At 53.6% G+C, this 17,637-nt stretch overlaps 1 protein-coding gene across 1 annotated transcript; it reads right to left on the reverse strand.

Annotated features, from left to right (window-relative positions):
- Positions 1-2,158: 2,158 nt before the first annotated feature.
- PDLIM4 (PDZ and LIM domain 4) lies at positions 2,159-17,631 on the reverse strand. Its single transcript, XM_012807330.2, has 7 exons — positions 17,550-17,631; positions 12,553-12,704; positions 8,448-8,529; positions 3,647-3,828; positions 3,022-3,185; positions 2,566-2,683; positions 2,159-2,451 (listed from the first exon to the last, which is right to left on the reverse strand). Exons 2-7 carry the CDS (start codon positions 12,618-12,620, stop codon positions 2,247-2,249), a joined length of 819 nt encoding a protein of 272 aa, XP_012662784.1. The 5' UTR covers positions 12,621-12,704; positions 17,550-17,631; the 3' UTR covers positions 2,159-2,246.
- Between the last annotated feature and the right edge of the window lie 6 nt (positions 17,632-17,637).

The raw sequence follows: 17,637 nt of genomic DNA on the forward strand, positions 1-17,637 counted from the left end.
GTGTAAACTTCTCACAGTTGGAAACATACAAGAATAGCTTGGACATGCTTATAAATGAATAACAAGGAAGACGGATTGACTGTTATACTCAACAGGGCAGTAACTAAACCAATGTGATATTGTCATATGCATAGGAAAGCAGATCAGAGGAATGGAATCCTGAAACAAAAATTCTTACAAGAACATGGAAAGTTCCTATCAATCATTAAAAAGAAGGGCTCAGTGGCTCTGCGCCCATAGCACAGTGCCAGTCACATGCTGAGGGTAGCAGGTTAGAACCTGGCCTGGGCCAGCTAACGCACAATGACAACTATAACAACAACAACAACAACAACAACAAAAAAAATAGCTGGCATTATGGCGGGCACCTGTAGTCCCAGGTACTTGGGAGGCTGAGGCAAGAGAATCGCTTAAGCCCAAGAGTTTGAGGTTGATGTGAGCTGTGACGCCATGGCATACTACCAAGGGCGACATAGTAAGACTGTCTCAAAAGAGAGAGAGAGAGAGAGAAAAAAAAGAAGGAGTCGGTGCCTATAGCTCAGCGGCTAGGGCACAGGCCACAGGTTAGAATCCAGCTTGGGCCTGCCAAACAACAATGACAACTACAACCAAAAAATAACTGGGTGTTGTGGCGGATATCTGTAGTCCCAGTTACTTGGGAGCTGAGGCAAGAGAATTGTTTAAGCCCAAGAGTTTGAGGTTGCTGTGAGCTGGGATGCCACAGCACTTTACCAGGGGCTACATGGTGAGACTCTGTCTCAAAAAAAAAAAAAAAAAAAGGAAAAAAAAGAAGTTAAACAGAGAAATTTCCTTTCATAGAAGCTATCTCATTATAAAATGATATGTGTATTATAGAAAACCTAAAAATGGAATGTAAGAAATCTAAAGAAAATAAAACCCCCCATCATTCTCAATAGCCCCCCCCCCCAAGAAGTTAAAGCTCAGAAAAGGAGTGAAAGGTTTAGGGTACTTCACACAAGAGACAACTTAGAGAGCTAACTACCGGAGAGTGAGGTCCACTCTGTTCCCTGTTGTTCTGTCTACGTTAGGGATCCAATGAGCACCCCATAACTGTGCTGAATGACTGCTCATCACTGGTAATCAGAAAAATGCACATTAAAACAATTACCACATTTCACTTATCAGATAGGCAAAAATGAACAAAAAAGTATCTTGTATTGACAAGAGCTGGAGTTGATCACTGTCCCATGCTGATGGTGAGAATGTAAATTGATAAGTCTTTTGTGCTTTGTGATAACACAAAATTGAAAATAGCACAAAGGTACATTGCTTGGGGTGGATGAATAAAATGGGTCAGTTTCTTGTCCAAAGCAAGCAAGCTAGAGGGTAGATCCACCTGACCCAGAGTCCAGGAATAGCCACAATTCACCAACTCTGATATCATTTATACAGTGTGAATTTGTACCATGTGTGCAACCAGGGCGTGAAAAGGCCCAAGGCAGACCCGCTGTGCGGAAACCGCGGAGCCATCGCGGAGGGTTGGAACTTAACTCCTTCACTTTGGAGATAGGAGGGAGCATCTTGGAGGGGAAAGCGGCCCTGGCAAGTGTTCTTTTCTAAAACCTCTTCTCTCTATGGAAAATTAAGCGTGCCCCCTAGTGGAGGGAGAGAAGGAAGGTAAGAAGGGGTCTGGAAAGAGAATAAAGTCGGCGGCGGCCAAGGAAGGGGGGCGGAAGAGAATACTAGAAAGTGCATATGACCTGTGGTGGTCCCAGCATCTCCTCTCCCAGCCACGTTCTCCTGCCTGTGGAGTGACCTGTCCCGAGGCTGCTAGGGGCTGCCCTCGCTATGTTGATGGCCACTGGGGCCCTTATTGACTGTGCTCAGCTTTGCATACACGGTTCCCCTACCTGGTAAAGCTCTTGCCTTCCTCATCTCTTGGGTCTCAGCTGACACCTTCGCTGACCTCTTGACATCGCGTTGCAGTACCTCAGACCTCGCCTTCTATTAATGGAGCTGCCCCTTGTGGATTGAGGGCTGCCATCCACCCAGGCTGTGGCCCCCTTAAGGGTGGCAGGGTGCCTGTTTTGCTCAACATTCCGCCCAGTGCCTGGGACATGCCTGGCACCTGAACAGATGTTACTGACTCGGGTGTCAGAGCCCGCGCTGGGGGGTGGCAGGCCAGGACAATGACAGGTTCAAGGCACAGCAGAGGGATTTTATTAGAAAGGCAGGGAGAGACACATATTTACATGAGCCGCGAGGGGCGGGTCTGGTATCCCGGCTTAGACGATTTCCACCTTGGCGTTGGGATACACCGCTACCACGTCGTAGCCTTCGGGCGGCTTGACCCGCGCCTTGGCGTGGCTCTCACAGTAGAGCCGCTCATCCAGGAAGAAGTAACCGCGCTGCTTGAGGTTCAGGCCGCAGTCGCTGCACATGAAGCATTCGGGGTGGTAGAGCTTGTCCCGCGCCTTGACGATGGTGCCCCTGATGGTGGGAACGGGAGAGGACAGAGTGAGGTGACTGTCGGGTTCACCTGCACGCCCCCATCCAGGGACTAGAGAACTGGAGACCCGGCCGGGCGGCGAGGGGGGTACTCACACGATGCCGTGGCCGCAGCGCGTGCACTCGGGCAGCCCCTGCAGGCCACTCAGCGGAGCACCCAGCTTGCCAGCCGCGGGCTTGAGGTTCCGGGGCCCGCCAGGCCCGGGCCGTTCCCCTGAAACCCAAAGTGTAGGTGGCATGAACCAGGTGAGGAGGTCAGAACTCCATTTCTGCGGGGTGTTCGGTTCGACCCCGCTTCCGGCGCCATCAGGACTGAAACTGGGGAGTGGTTTTGGCGGGCGTAGGCGCAGTGATGGGGGTGGGGGGTGAAAAGGGAATCAGAAGGCGCGGGCACAGCGAGGGTATGGGCACAGGGACGGCAGTGGAGACCGTAGAGGTGCAGATGAGTGGCAATTGAAACCTGCTGTCACTAGGGGGTGCAAGTGGCTGGGGATGGTTCCGGGTACCGCAGGGAGAGGGAAGGCAGGTGGGGTCAGGTGGCAGTAGTCTTACCGCCCTCACCGGCCTCTAGCATGCCCTGCAAGTAGCGGAAGGAGCCTGACTGCTTGGGCTCGGCGGCTGCGGGCTCGGCGGGCTCCCGCAGCATCCTGTACACCTCCGAGCCCAGGTCCACTCTGCAGTCCCGGGTCCACGGGAGGCCTCTGGCTGGGTCGGCGCTGAAAGATGGAGGAGGAACAGGGTTGCAGGAGCACCCGGGTCTGGCTAGGTTTTGTGAATCAGAGTGCAACCAGCTGAGACTCAAGAATTAAGTCTCGGGGGTCAGGATGGGACTTTATTTTTATTTTTTTGTAGAGAAAGAGTCTCACTTTTTCGCCCTTGGTAGAGTGCAGTGGAGTCGCTCCACTCACAGCAACCTCCAACTCCTGGGCTTAGGAGATTCTCTTGCTTCAGCCTCCCAAGTAGCTGGGACTACAGGTGCCCGCCACAACGCCCGGCCATTTTTTGTTGCAGTCTGGCTGGGGCTGGGGTTGAACCCGCTACCCTCGGTATATGGGGCTGGCGCCCTACTCACTGAGCCACAGGCGTCTCCCAGGATGGAACTTTAGTGATATTTAAGGGATCAGAGATTAAGGACGGGATCTGGGTGTGGCTCCCACAAGCCAGGACTCCGTACTACCTGGGGGGTGGAGACACGTGTAGCGCGCTCATCTGGGCTGGCAGGGTGGCCTCACTGTTGTTGCCGTTATAAGGGACAGGAAAGCGAGGGGGCTGCCCAGACGGAGATCCCAGGCTTGGTCTGCCATCTTCTGGCCCGATCCCGGTGCTTGAGGGCCGCCTGCTGTTGATTGGACTGCCATCCTATGAGAGAGAGAGTCCTAAGGCCCTGGGAGATCCTCTGGCTTCTGGCCATTCCTTGTTCACTCCACCTCCACCCAGCTATGCCAGGTGGTGGATGTAAGCTGGCTACCTCTGTTCTGGCCTCACAGAGCTATGATGCCCAGCCAGGGAAGGGGCTTTTAGGGAAGAGCTGAGCCTCAGATCTGGTTCAGCCCCTGCAGAAATAGAAATGCCTTTGGAAAGTCTGACATGAAAACCTGAGCACCTGAGACTGTGAGCTCCAGTGGTGGTTCTCTGACTACCAGTGTCTGTGAGGGATAATGTTGGGGCAGGCCTATACCAAGAAGCCTTTTAAGGCCAGTGTGGCTATTCCAAAGTGTGTGGCTTCCTGAAAGAGGTGGTCTAGGTTAGGCATCCTCAAACTACAGCCCCTGGGCCACATGCTGCCGCCTAGGACATTTACCTGGCCTGCTGGGTGTTTTTTGCCACCACTGCCTGTCCTGCTTAGCAGCTGACTCATCCTGGGGCTCTCAGTCCAGCCCTCCAACAGTCCGAGGGACAGTGAACTGGCCCCTTGTTTAAAAAGTTTGAGGATCCATGGTCTAAGTGCTTAGCCTTCCGACCTGCCACAACCATGCTGGGTCTTGGCTGGGAAAACAAGGTATCACTCCTGTCTTGCAGCCAGGAAAGGTTGGGTGTCCAAAGGCCCTTGGGGTGGGCTGAGGCTCAAGAGTGCTGCTATGAGGTCAGCTTCTTTTGGGCCTGCACTGCACCCCCATTTCCTGCTTCCTAGGCCACAACGGGTAGCCCTATACTGTAGGCACTGCAGGTGAAGGGCAGAGGCTGGATCAGGGCTCAAGGTCCCCTGTCCCCAGTACTCCATGGCCAGCCTGGTGCCCATGGCTGAAACATTTTGGGGAATGCCCTGAACATGCCCCCTCAACTCATAAGGAGAGGGCAGTGTCTCTGTGGGTGTGAGTGTGAGTGTGAAGTAGGATCTTTGTCCCTGCTGAGTCCAGAGTTGTGCTGCCCCCAACTTGAAAGCACACACAAGCACACTATCAGTAATGTGAATGGGGTATGCACACTCTCACAAGTATGTTTAAAGATATACATGTGTAAGGATAACATGCATGCACTAACCAGCTCACCTACACATGACTAATCACATATACATGGTTATATGTACTGGGAGGCAGCACAGGACACCGTGCGATGGCTATGGTGGCCTCCATGGCTGAGACCGGATAGCATCCACAGCAACTTGATTTAGGATGAGTCTTAAGTCCACACCATGATGTGGGTCTTGGCCTCAGCTTGGGAGGTGACATGTAAATCTCTGCTCTGCTCTCTGAACAGAGAGACTGGGTGGGGAGGAATGGTTGCCTACCCCAGCAAGAAAGAAACTTGGTTTGCACTCAGCCAGCCTCTAGCCCTAAGGCATAGTCATCCTGTAGGGCTATGCTGTACTGTCCCCTGCTTTCTTCTGGATAGGAGTTGGGGAGTGGGTAGGCCAGCAGTTGGGTATGGGCTCCCCATTTCCTCTACCCCAACGGATGAAGCCTAGGTGGGCCCCCATCAATGGAGCAGAAGCAGCACTAACAGCAACAACAGGAAGACTCCCATCCCCATCAGGCCCAACAAAAGCCCCTAAGAAACCTGAGTACTCTCACACATGTGTCTGTCGGGCAGGCAAGCAGGGCTGGCCTCTAATGGGGACCAGATGGGCTGTGGTTGGTGGGGGTGGGGGTGGGCCTCAGGAGGAAGCTTCAGTGAGAAGGGGGACTGAGAGGAAGAGGCCCTTACTCACCCACACACAGCAGGGTGTGGGAGTCTATTGCAGGGTCATCAGAGCCATCGCCCCTCCCATGGCCACCCATGCAGCAGACTCTCTAGGTCTGAACTCAGTGATTAGGACACAAGTGGTGACCTCAGTTTTGGTGTGAGTCTCAGTCTTAGTTCTTTGGTGTGAACTAAGGAATGCAATGGTTTCTATATCAAGTTCCTTGTGGGGATTAAAAAAACATTTGCATACAGAGCACTTAGCATATGGCCTGGCACATGGCAATGACCCATGGGATGAATGGCTGCCATGGGAATTCCTGAGCACTCATTCCTGGATTTCCCCTCTCTGTGTGGTGGTATACCTTGTACCCCATGCTCCCTGCTTCTAAGTACCACAGGCTGACTTGTTTGTTGAAGCCTCAGTGGGTTTTTCAGCAGAATGGGGGGGTAACTACCTGATCGCTCATCAGCCCCCACATGACTAAGATCAGATCAGGGACACTTAACTTGGACAGAGGCAGGCAGCATTTCTCAGAGGCTAAGTTCCAGCTCTCTGCCAGTCTGGAGAGAACAGGCTGAGTGCACAAGGACTGCCTGCTCCTACTGGCTTACTGCTACCCATCACCTGATTCTGAGCTTCAGTGCTACTCCCTCCAGGAAACTTTTCCTTATCATCACTCTTCTTCCACCCTGGCCTGAGCTAAGAGTCTCTTGTCCTCCCACATGAGGTCAAAGAGCAGGAGGGTCTCCTCTGGCACTCCCAGGAAGGTGGGCCTGAAGCACTAGTTGGTCCTGTCTCATCCCACTTGGGGATATGTGCCAGGGGCACCTTATGCTGGTCCTTGGGCCAAGTGTAGTTTCCTCCTTCTCTGATGGCACCAGCTAGCTCCCCCAACCCCCTGCCAAACGCCCCTGGCAGGCAGAGGGTGGGAGCAGCATGGGGACAATGGGCCCTGTGTCTGTGTTAGTGAAGACTCAGCCCTACAAGGGCCAGGCGGGGTGTTTTTGTCGCCACCCATGGAGCCCATGACCTTTTAAGTACAAAAGTGGGGCAGCAGCTGAGGGGCTGCCCTGTTGCCTGTGGAAAATCCCTCCCCCCGCTAGCCTGAGCCACTGGCAGCCGGGGCTTCGAAGGACTCATTGAGGATAAGCATGGGGGCAGGGAGAGCTGCTCTGTGGGCTCCAGCCCCACAGGCCCACTGGTACTGCGCCTCTCCTAGAGAAATGAATACAGCTGAGTTTCAAATTCCAAAACTCAGGCACCAGTCCTGTCCCTCCTGGCACTGCCACATCCATGCATGTGAGCTGGGGACCTATACTAGCTGATGGCCATGTCAAGCTGGGCTTTAGTCTATGCCAACACCTGTCCCCATACTCCTGGCCCTAGGGCCTTAGTACCATGGAACCACCAAAGCAAACTTCTCGTATACTGATGTAGCCCCATGGAGAAGTTCTGCTCCATCCCTTCCTCTCACTCCTCTGCCCTTGCCCTCCCTTTCCCTGGACCTTTCAGTTCTCTGAACCTATGGCGGACAACCTTTGTATGTGCTTCCTGAGCATACTTCCTCTCCCCATGCCACTTGACCTGATTTTTCCTAGGCCTTCAGGTCTCAGCTTGGATACCCCCTCCTCCAGGAAGCCCTCTCTGACCCCTTGTCTGAGTCATATGCTTACTCTTAGCTCCTTCAGCCCCTGGCTTCCTCTATCCCAGAACTCAAGAGTGCCTTTCCCCTACTAGGATGGGCTCTCCCTGGCATGCAGTAAGTTCTGGCCTCAGGGATACTGGCTGAGCAAGGGAGGGAACAAATGTCAGAGCAAAATGGGATTGGGATAGGTGGTAAGGGAGAAACCAGATAGAAACTAGAGAAATGAATACAGATAAGTTTCAAATTCCTATCTGAGCCCTTCTCAGCCCTTCTCTCAGCCCTGGTCCTTGGGCCAAGTGTAGTTTCCTCCTTCTCTGATGGCACCAGCTAGCTCCCCCAACCCCCTGCCAAACGCCCCTATCTAAGCCCTTCTCTGAGGGCTGATTCAGCCAAGCCTCATCTCCCTGCCCTGAACCCTTTTCTTCCATGTCAAGAGAGTGGACTAAAGCAGACCAGGAGGCCATGGTCTCACATAATGGGCCCTATGGTTCTGGCTCTATCACAGACAAGCCCAGTCTCCATCTTGCCCAACCTCTGTGGCCCACAGGTATCAAGCTGGCTCTGGATGCCTCAGTTTTGCTCACTTGGCTATGCCTCATGCCCATGGCAAAATGAGGCCCTAGAGCAGCCTGGCCCCCTCCCTCTTCTTGAGGACAGGACCATAGCTATGACTCCTGTCATGCACACAGAAGTGACTGAGCAGACATGCTTGTAGCCTGAGGTCTGCTAGATACAATCACAGGATGTTTAGGAGAGAACTTCAGGCTTGAATGGGGCACCCAAGGCTGGGATGAGGCAGAAAAGTGTCCCATACCCTGAGGTCACTCCACAACCTGAAGTGTGACCAACCTTCCCCAACCCAAGCCTGGTGACGTCTTCCTGGTCTGGCATCACTGGGCAACTGAGTAAACTCTAGCTGGGTGAGTGGTAGCCCTAAGCCAAGACCCAGAAAATCCCTGCCCACTACAGGTCCTCTTTCTGGAATCTAGATTGTCTGGCATAGAGAAAGAGCCAACAGCAGGTGCTCATCACCTGAGAAACATGGGATAAGTAGGGACATTGCTGGAGAAGACTTCTGCTTCAGTCTCTGTTCTGGGTATCTGAGAGCCACAGTGAGGAAATCCAGTGCAGAGGACCCTGAAGACCAAGCCTGGCCTCTCTGCCCTAGGCTCTTTCGGGGCCAGCCCAGGTTAAGCAGTCAATACGTACCTGGGCCTCAGGGTCGATGTGAATCCTGTGTGCCTGAGCCTTGCTGTCTTCAGGGGTACTGGGCCAGCTCCTGCCCTCAGGCCTGTGGCATGAATTGGGATGGTCAGTTGTGTCTGCCCACCATGTCCATCATGCCTGGGGGCCAGGACCCAGAGGGGGCAGGCTCTAGGCCCAGAGACACCCAGGACCTGGCCTGCAGGTAGAAGGACACTACTTCAGTGCTTTCCCCTGCACCATAATGGTGATTGTCATGAAGGAAGCCACATCCTAGATCTTCCATCCTCCTGGGGCAAGTTGTATGCTGCCTTCCGCACCAGCTACCCCATCCCTCCCTGGTCTGGTTTCTGGAGAAGGCAGCAGAAGCCCTGCAGCTTCTCTACTCTTCTGCCCTCTCTGGGGCATACTCAGCTTAAAGAAGCCCAGCTCACAGCAGAGAAAGCCAGGCTTCACACAGTGATCAGTTAGAAGCTGATCCACTCATCCCTTGGGCATCCACAGCCTCTGGTGGGGTCTGGGGTCAAGTGTCCATGGGCTCTGGGGGAGGTGAAATGGAGGCTTTGAGGAGTGTGCCTCCCCTCCTGCTGCTGCTGCCGGCAGAGTCATCACCGATGTCTGCCCAGCCCAAATGGGAAACAGGCCATTAGGAAATTCCTGCTTCTCCATAGAAACCAAAAGCCAAACACCACTCAGGAGGGAGAAAAACATCGTAAACCTGCCATAAGCAGAGCAGGCAGGCCCAGAGGCTACAGGCCTGGGGCCCAGCCCTGCTGCTCAGTAGCCATGTGAGAAGACAGACCCCAAGGTTGCCTAGACCCAGCAATGGTAGGTGGCTGGAAGAGAGGCTGGTTAGAACAAAGGGTAATAATGTCCCCCAACCCAATCCAAGAGGCCCCCTGGGGCTTCCCGAGGTCTCACCACTGGCCCAGCAGCTTATCCCTACCCTCTCCCCTTCTCAGCTGAGGGTTTTAATAATCTGTCTACACCTGTAGTCCATACTCACTCTGCCCCTCCTCACCTCTGCCCATCCCTTAGACCAGGCACCCTCTAACTACAGCCTGTGGGGCACACGCAGCCCGCCTAGGACATTTATCTGGCTCGCCAGGTGTTTTTGCTGCCGTTGCCTGTCCTACTTAGCAGCCGACTCGTCCCGGGGTCTGCAGTCTGGCCCTCAATGGTCTGAGGGACAGTGAACTGGTTCCCTGTTTAAAAAGTTTGAGGACTCCTGCCTTAGCCCCCTGCAGGCTACCTCTCTACTTCACAGGCTTCCTGGCCTCAGAATCAGTGCTCTGTCCCAGGATATCCCCCTCCCCATGGTCTCTGTCTCTAGTCTCCTCAAACTAGGCTCCCAAGTTACTGACCTAACTCATAGCTCAAACTGTGGCCTCCACCTCCTCAGAACTCTGCTGGGACATACCTGGACCATCTCATGAGTCTATATCTCTGAAGTTATAAGGTCTAAGGGTCAGAGGGAACAAAGTGCTCAGAGCTACAAGGGTTACCGAGGGCACCAGACTGGATTTAAGAGCTTAGTCACATGACAGCCCCCTTCCCAAGATGAGCAGGTGGCTCCAATTCCTATCTTTAAATAAAATGACAATAACTAAAAGATAGGCTGTGCAAAGGTGCCTGGGAACACATGTGATGGGCAACTATCAGTCATACCAGGGCTAGAATTGATGACAGGAAGGTTCTGGACCTATAGAACGTGCCCAGGAAGTATGGGTTAGCATGGATTGCTGAATTCCTGGCTTTGGGCTCCTGAAAGAATGAGCCTAGTGGGGAGGCTGGGCCTTTACTACACTTTTCATTCTGTTGGAAGTCTGTGGGAGATTACAGCCCTCTGTACACAAGAGGGAAGGTAGGGAAGCTGGTCTGGGAAGGGACCTGGGAGTAGGAGCACACAGTAGCTGGCTCCAGCTGGCTCACCAATCTGATCCTCTGCAAAGCCCCACATTGTGTGTATATGGAGGGTGTCTTTGGGCCCAGGCATAGGTCCTGGTGTAGCAGGTCAGATAGGGAGCAGAGTCAGAGACCTTACAGGTAGGAAGTTGTCTAGGAGAAGAAGTGTTGGTCAGAGGGTCAGGTGGCCCCCACATCTTAATCCCCCAGAGTCATCCTGTATGAGGGTTAGAGATGGGGGATGGATGACAGGACTCAGGTTGTTACTCTGACTTAGCAGACCTGGTACAGCATCATCGTTCAATGCCTAGATCACAAGATTGTCCGTTTTCCTTCCCTGAGTGACCAGCTTGATGACCATTTCAAAGCAACATCTTATCCAACACCTTATTTAACCCTCAAACCAACTTAAAAAATGTAAAACCTAGTATAATCCCCACTTTGCAGATGAGATAACTGAGAATCAGAAATTAAATCATTTCTTGGAGCACCACAATTTTTAAGTGTAAAGCTAGGATTGGAACCCAGCCCTATGACAGTAGAGAATGTACTCTTACCTGCATCATGGCCAAGTGGCATGCTGGAGCTGAAATGCCCAGAGTGGAAAGCTCAGTGGACCTCTAGCTCTGACTATTCCTGGTTTGGAACAAATGAGCAGGGGAGGAAGGAAGGAAAGAAGACCTTCACCCCGCCACCCTGCCCTGACATCATTCTCTCTGGGAATCTCCTGACTCAGGCCCCTTTTAACTGCACCCTTCCCCCTTCCCCATTACCACTAGGGCTGCCCTTGTTTAGCCACACAGAGTCAAAGCCGGAGGTGAGTCAGGGCCCAGGAACCCAGCCAAGTGGGAGGCCTTAAAGGCCACTCGTGGGCAGAGCAGTGCTGACATTTCCCCCATCCAGCCTGTACCTCAGTCTGGGAGAGAGTGATGAATGTGATCTTGTTTTATGGAGAGGGAAACTCAGGCTGACAGAGGTCATCTGGGTACCTAAGATCCCAGAGTCTGGATGAGGACCAGCTCTGCTGAACTCCAAGGCTGGGGGCATCCTTACCATGTGCCAGGGAGAGCATACAAGGCCCTGGACTGGCAGCTGAGCACAGTCAGTGCTGAGGGAACAGCCAGGGGTCCTGACCCTGATCCAGACCTGGACATGAGTGAGGCATAAACAGGGGCTACCTCATAAGCCTTTGCACAGTGTTTAATGGCTCTGAGCCAATGGATCACCTCCTGCCTTGCCAGCTCTAAGGCATGGCTAACATGCTATGGTTTGAGGAGGCTTTGTTCACACACTTCCACAGGGGGTCATGGAAAGTCCCTGTTAACAGTAAATGTGCAGAGGCGAGCAGTTATGTCTGACTTCTGTGGATCTGGGTGAGGTGGGGGGCAGGGAAATATCACTCAGCTAGGATTAGGCCACCGGCTTGTTAGAGCTGAATAAAGACCCAGGACCTGAGCAAGGCTGAGGGAGCTTCAAGTGAACTTTATCTTACAACCACCTATGATGGGGCATAGATGGGGCTTAATGACCCCCGCCCTCCCCTCCATGATAGGCTGCACAGCGCTATGCAGTTCATGGCAGGAAGTCTGCTCAGATCCAGATTCAACCAGGACAGAGGTGTAGGCCATGGTGGGGACACCTGAAGCAGTGAAGCTGTGGAACTGGTAAGATTGGTCAGCAGCCACGTAGAGGGACTGGAGTCTTTAGGAGTGAGAGAGACCTAAGGTCAAACTTGGCTTCTCCATTCCCTTGCTGTGTGACTTTAAGCACCTTCCAATATTCCTGAGCCTCAGTTTTCTCATCTGTAAATTGGGATATATTATCTTTTTTTAAGTTGGTTTGAGGGTTAAATGAGATGTCAGACAAGCAAATGCTTAGAAATGGTCATGAAGCTGGTCACTCAGGGTAGGGGAAAGGATGGAAAGAAATACCCCAGAGGCTACTCAAGGTCTCATTACAGTTGCCTACAGTACTTGCCATCAGGGCCCCACACACTTCTAGCCTGGAGTTTAAAGGGGGCTACTTAAGCTACCCCTGGCTCTAAACAGTACCTGGCAGACCCCCATGAAGGTACTACTCCTTGAGACTGTGTCTGGTTGGGGTGCCCAGGAGCCAGCAGAGGGATGTGTGAGGCCCAGCTCACCCAGTATGCTGGCTGCCCACAACTATCCCTTCCTCCTCCCAGCCCAGCCTGCCCCATGCGCACCTGCTCACGGAGAGTGTGAGGTGATCATGGCAGCCCTTGATTCGGTTCTGTGCCTCCAGGTGTGTCATGAGCTCTGTGCTTTCACCATTGATGGCCTGGATCAGGTCTCCTGGGCACAGGGCAGCCAGCGCAGCCTTGCTGCCAGCATGGACCTGTGGTGGACAAGCCAGATGGGTTGGGCACAGTCATTATGTGGCCTCGCTGCAGGCTCTGCTCTAGACCTCCCCAACCTCAGAACCTGGCCAGTGTGACCCATGGGTAGGCAAGCCAGCATGACCTTGCTGCAAGCATGACCCATGGGTGGGCAAGCCAAGAGGCTGGTTGAGGGCCCCTGTGGTCCTTCTGCAGCCTCTGCTCTACACACCCCCACACTAGCACCTAAGGGCCTGAATAGGGCTTCCTCTGGGCTGGGACAAGTGGATGTCACTCTTGCAGCCTGCATGTGTATCCAAGGACATGCAAGGGACATACAGACACCTGAACAGGGCTTCCTCTGGGCTGGGACAAGTGGATGTCACTCTTGCAGACTGCATGTGTATCCAAGGACATGCAAGGGACATACAGACACCCAGGGATATATGTACTCACAGATACATATAAAGAATGGACATGTCACAAATACCCCACATAGACAATGTCCCACCCAGCCAAACTGCACAGCAGCCCCTTGACGTAATATTCAAACCTTAGTGACCCTGCCTTCCTACTTATTTGCTCTCACCTCTCATCCCCATCCCACATTCACCTCCACTACCCACACTCCATCCAGATCATCTGGATGTCACAGGCACCAGGTATCTCACCTCCATACTTCTGCAAATGCTCTTCCCTCTACCTGGAACATTCTTTCCTTTGACTCCCAAGCCCTCATCCTTTAGGTCTTAGCACAGAGGCCACTTCCTCTGGGTTCTCACAGTACCTGTGTGCCCCCGTTACCACTTCTGTGTCCTTACACTGTGAATGTTAATACCCCACTACAATTAAAACATGTGGTTTGAACGTCACCTCTCCAGGCAAGTGCCAGCTGACAGCCTGCCCTCTCCAGGGTCAGAACTCCACTTTCATTTCCCCAGCAAGACAAGCACTCAGGCTACCTCAGTGCCACTACTGACCCCACAAGGTCAAGCAGTATTTACACCTGGAAACTTATAATGTCCATCATTTGATAAAGGTCATGTGAGGCAGGTAGAGCTAGACTCACAGAGATCTGAATAAGCAACCAAGGGAAAAATTCTGCCAGAAGGTACACTTCATACTGTCCCAGCCTTTAGAAATAAATTTGAGACACCCTCACTGTTACCTAGCATTGCTGGCCAGTGGCCAGCTACTGCCAGTGGCCTCCTTCCTGTTGGTGGAGGTGGGAGCTCTTGGAAGCCCCACCAGGCTCAGCTCAACCAGTTTCCAGTATTGAGTAGACAAACCTGAGGTGCTGGCAGCTCCTTAGCTGGGGGCCTGGAGTAGGCACTGCCCGAGCTGAATGTTCCTCTTCTGAAGCATGACACCCTCAGCTAACCAGCTCACCGTTAATGTTCACTTGTAGAGCTGCACACATGTACAAGCCTGTCCTGGGGGACATGCTCACTTGGCACCATCCCTCCTCCCTGCAAGTCCTATTCATAGATACCTGCTGTATCCGTGGGCCTGGTTCTTACCTTACCCTTAACTAGCTCACAGCACCCTCTCAACCGTGGGTGAGGCAGAATCTGTTCCCTTCCCTATTTTACAGATAGAGAAAGAGAGCCTTGCAGGAAGGACACCTTGCCCTAGTCTTCACACTGGAGAGGAATTGTCTTCGGGGGCGGGGGCAAGCTATAGGATGACTCAGCCAGCACAAGGGGTACATTCAGACTTCTGTGGGTGGAGGAAGTTTCTTGAAAGCAGGAGTGGCTGGGATGCTGTCAGCTCTACTTAGCTAGGGGAGTTCTGGTCAGAGAGGGTGTAAGGCCAGGAAACCATGACTCTCCCAACCACCTTTATATGTATTATCTCATTAATCCTCAAGGCAAGCCCATTTCCTAGATGAGGAAACTGAGGTCCAAAGAAGTACAGTATCACTTGTGGATACAGCATTCTTAACTGATAAATAGCTGGGTCAGAATTTCACTGCAGGCCAACTGATTCCAAATTCAAACCTCATTCTTCTTCTTTTTTTTTTTTTTTTTTTTTGCAGTTTTTGGCGGGGGCTGGGTTTGAACCCACCACCTCTGGCATATGTGGCCAGTGCCCTACTCCTTTGAGCCATAGGCACCGCCCCAAACCTCCATTCTTAACCACCGTACCCTTTCTTCATAAGGGGAGAGAGAGTATTCCAGGTGGAAGGAGCCAGCATGTCTAACAGTTCATCTGGAGGGAGAGTAGAAAGAAGCCTGAGTGGCTTGAGCATAGCTAGTAGAGGAGAGTGGAAGATATGAAGTCAGAGAAGTGGTAGGGACTAGATCTTGCAGAGCCTTGTATGCCCAGGTGGGAAGCTGGTGTTTCTCCTGAGTAGCTGGGAACCATGGAGGGTTTTTATCAGAGAAGTCATAGGACAAAGTTGAATTCAGGCTGATCCCTCTAGTTGCTTAAGTGTAGGGTAAACAGACAGAAGGAAAGGAGATAGGAACAGTGAGGGCAGGTGGGAGGCTGGGACGTAAATCAGCCACTTACCTACAGCGGCTACATTCCCAGCTCCTGCTCCACCCAGCCCAGACACTGTGGTGGGCTGGGAGGCATAATCAGAGTCAGGTTATATATTTTCTCAGGTCCTGTCTCCACTCTGCTTCTCTGGGCACATTACCTTAATCTCTCTCTCTCTGTGTCCCTACTGATAATATGAGGCCAAAGGGAGTCCTTACTTCTAAGGGCTGCTATAAGGGTCACCTGAGATGATCAGCCTATGTAAAGCCCCCACAGGAGGCTGAGTATACAGCCATACTCATTCCAAAAATGGGTGGCTGCTGGGGAGGCTCTGGTACCAACATCCATCAGGGTGGGACCTGGCATGGCACAGATGCTCGGCCAAGGCCAGAAATCATTAGTTTGTGGGGAAGAAGCCCGGGACAGGGCTCCTGGGGGATCCCTGAGGCTTCATGGGCCCAAGATTGCAAGTCCCCAACACTACCTGGCAGCCTGCCTCCTGCCTGGATCCTGAGTAGGGAAGGCCCTGGAAGTATGGGAGGGGCTGGTTCTTGAGCCCCTCTTGGTGAAGACACTCCCACATATTATTAGTCCCTATAGACCTGCCCCTGAGGTACCTGCTAGGCAAGCTGTGGCCTGTGCCTCTCCAGCCCTGTAAATCTCCCCAGATCCCACCCAAATCCAGGCTCAGCCATCCTGGCTCCTTGAGCCTGAGCTGCTGCGTGTGACTTTGGGGGATGAGGGGAGCTCTTCCTGGCAAACCGTCTCCCAGACTGTCTGTCTGCCAGGGGCCTGCATCCCCAATCAGCTCCAAACAAGGCCGCTGCTGCAGCAGCGGCCGCTGTGACGTGACGTGTGGAGGCCTGTGGAGGCCTTCCCTCGGCAGGCAGGCGGCCGCGTGGGCAACAGATGTCTCAGCTCCCTCTCGCCACTGAGCCTGTCAGCGGCCTCACGCCCAGGGTGCCTGGCCGGCCTGCCTAGAGCCCCCACCAGTGCCCTCAGCAGACACTCAGCATGACACACGGGCAGACCCAGAGGCTCACACATGCACATACCCAGCAGGGATACCTCAGGAAGTGGGAGATGAAAGGCTCCAGGACAGACGTGTTGTAGGCCCACCTCATTTGGCCCCAGGGACCTGGCGGTGAGGGTAGATGTGGAAAGCCTCCTAGGACAGCTGGGCCTGCCTGTCACCCGGCCCCCATTATGGGATTCCATGATTCCATGCTCCACCCGGTGCCCACCCTTCCCTAGAACTGGAAAGAAGTCTCTGAAAGCCCAGCCAGCTTGGCCCAGCCCCCATGTTGAGAGGTGGCAGTAGGGTGGGGGAAGGTGGTTCTCATCTCCTCTGGCACAGGCCCCCAAAGACCAGAGCAGCCTGTGGGGGAGCAAGAGATGGCCTTCAGACCCTCCCAGATTGCCTCCTCCACTTCCAACAGACTGGGAGCCACCAGGGGCAGGGCATGAATTCTTTCTCTTCTATTTCCTAGAGGGAATCTGAGTTCCCTCTTCTGCCCTTCCAGAGAAGGGGATACCTCATCCCTGTCTCAGGGATCACCAGTACAGTACAGGAGCCCCAGGCTCCTGTCTCCCCTAGACTGGGCACCACCTCTGACAGGGTCTGAGCCCCCTTCTCTTCTCCTCTGTCCTCAGACTGGTCACCGCCTAAGGGTTGTATCCTCTCCCCTTCCCCTTCAGTCCAAAGCCTGGGGCAAGGTATGGCCCTAGGAAACTTGAGGAGCTGGGCTGAGGTTATCCTGGCCCTGGCCTTGTGTTGTCTTGTGGGGAAGTGTCTCACAACCTCATAGGCAAGTCTCCCTTTCCCCTGGAAGCCAAAAATTCCTCCTGGTCACTTCCCCTTAGGGTGACTGAGGTCATGAATGAGAGACTGACTAAAGCCCAGAGTCTCTTTCTCTTCTCAGATTGGAAGATGACCTTAGATCTCCCTGGGGTCATCCAGCTCTGCTAGCAGGGATCCTTGATGCGGGAAGAGGGTTTTCAGTCATTTTTTGTCCCAAATCTTCAGGAAGATTGGGTCTTAGGAGAGTTTCTGTACCTCTGTAGATCTGTCTGGCCCCCTGGCGCATGTCTGTGGGTCCTTCTCTGGCCCATGGTGACTCCCCCTAATCAAGGCCGGAGGGGAGGCTAGTGTGCGGATTCTTGGGGAGAATCCCCACAGGATAGGGCAGGCAGGCCCAGCAGGAAGGGGTGGGGGTTGGGGCGGCTCTACCCGGCCTGGAAGCCGGCTCTACAGCTGGCGGGACCAACTCTCCGTGTTCAAGCCTCTGACACGTCGGGGATCTGGGTCCCGGGGGAGGGGATCCCTAGGACCTGGTCTCAGACCTGGGACCGCCCTGCCGCCCCGCTGCTGGCGGACTCACCCGCGAGATGGTGAGGGGTGCGCTGAAGTCCCGGCCGCCCACCAGGCGGAAGCCCCAGGGCGAAGGCCCGCGCAGGGTCACGGAGTGG

This window comes from Otolemur garnettii, unplaced genomic scaffold (assembly GCF_000181295.1).
Source record: "Otolemur garnettii isolate 467f Iridium unplaced genomic scaffold, OtoGar3 scaffold00003, whole genome shotgun sequence".
In the NCBI taxonomy this organism is placed as follows: Eukaryota; Metazoa; Chordata; class Mammalia; order Primates; family Galagidae; genus Otolemur; species Otolemur garnettii.

Coding starts and splice junctions, on each gene's coding strand:
- PDLIM4 (XM_012807330.2), bottom strand. CDS start 12,620: ATGACACACCTGGAGGCACAGAACCGAATCAAGGGCTGCCATGATCAC. Junction 8,530..12,552: donor CTCACACTCTCCGTGAGCAG/GTGCGCATGGGG, acceptor TTCATGCCACAG/GCCTGAGGGCAGGAGCTGGC. Junction 2,452..2,565: donor CGCTGCGGCCACGGCATCGT/GTGAGTACCCCC, acceptor TCCCACCATCAG/GGGCACCATCGTCAAGGCGC.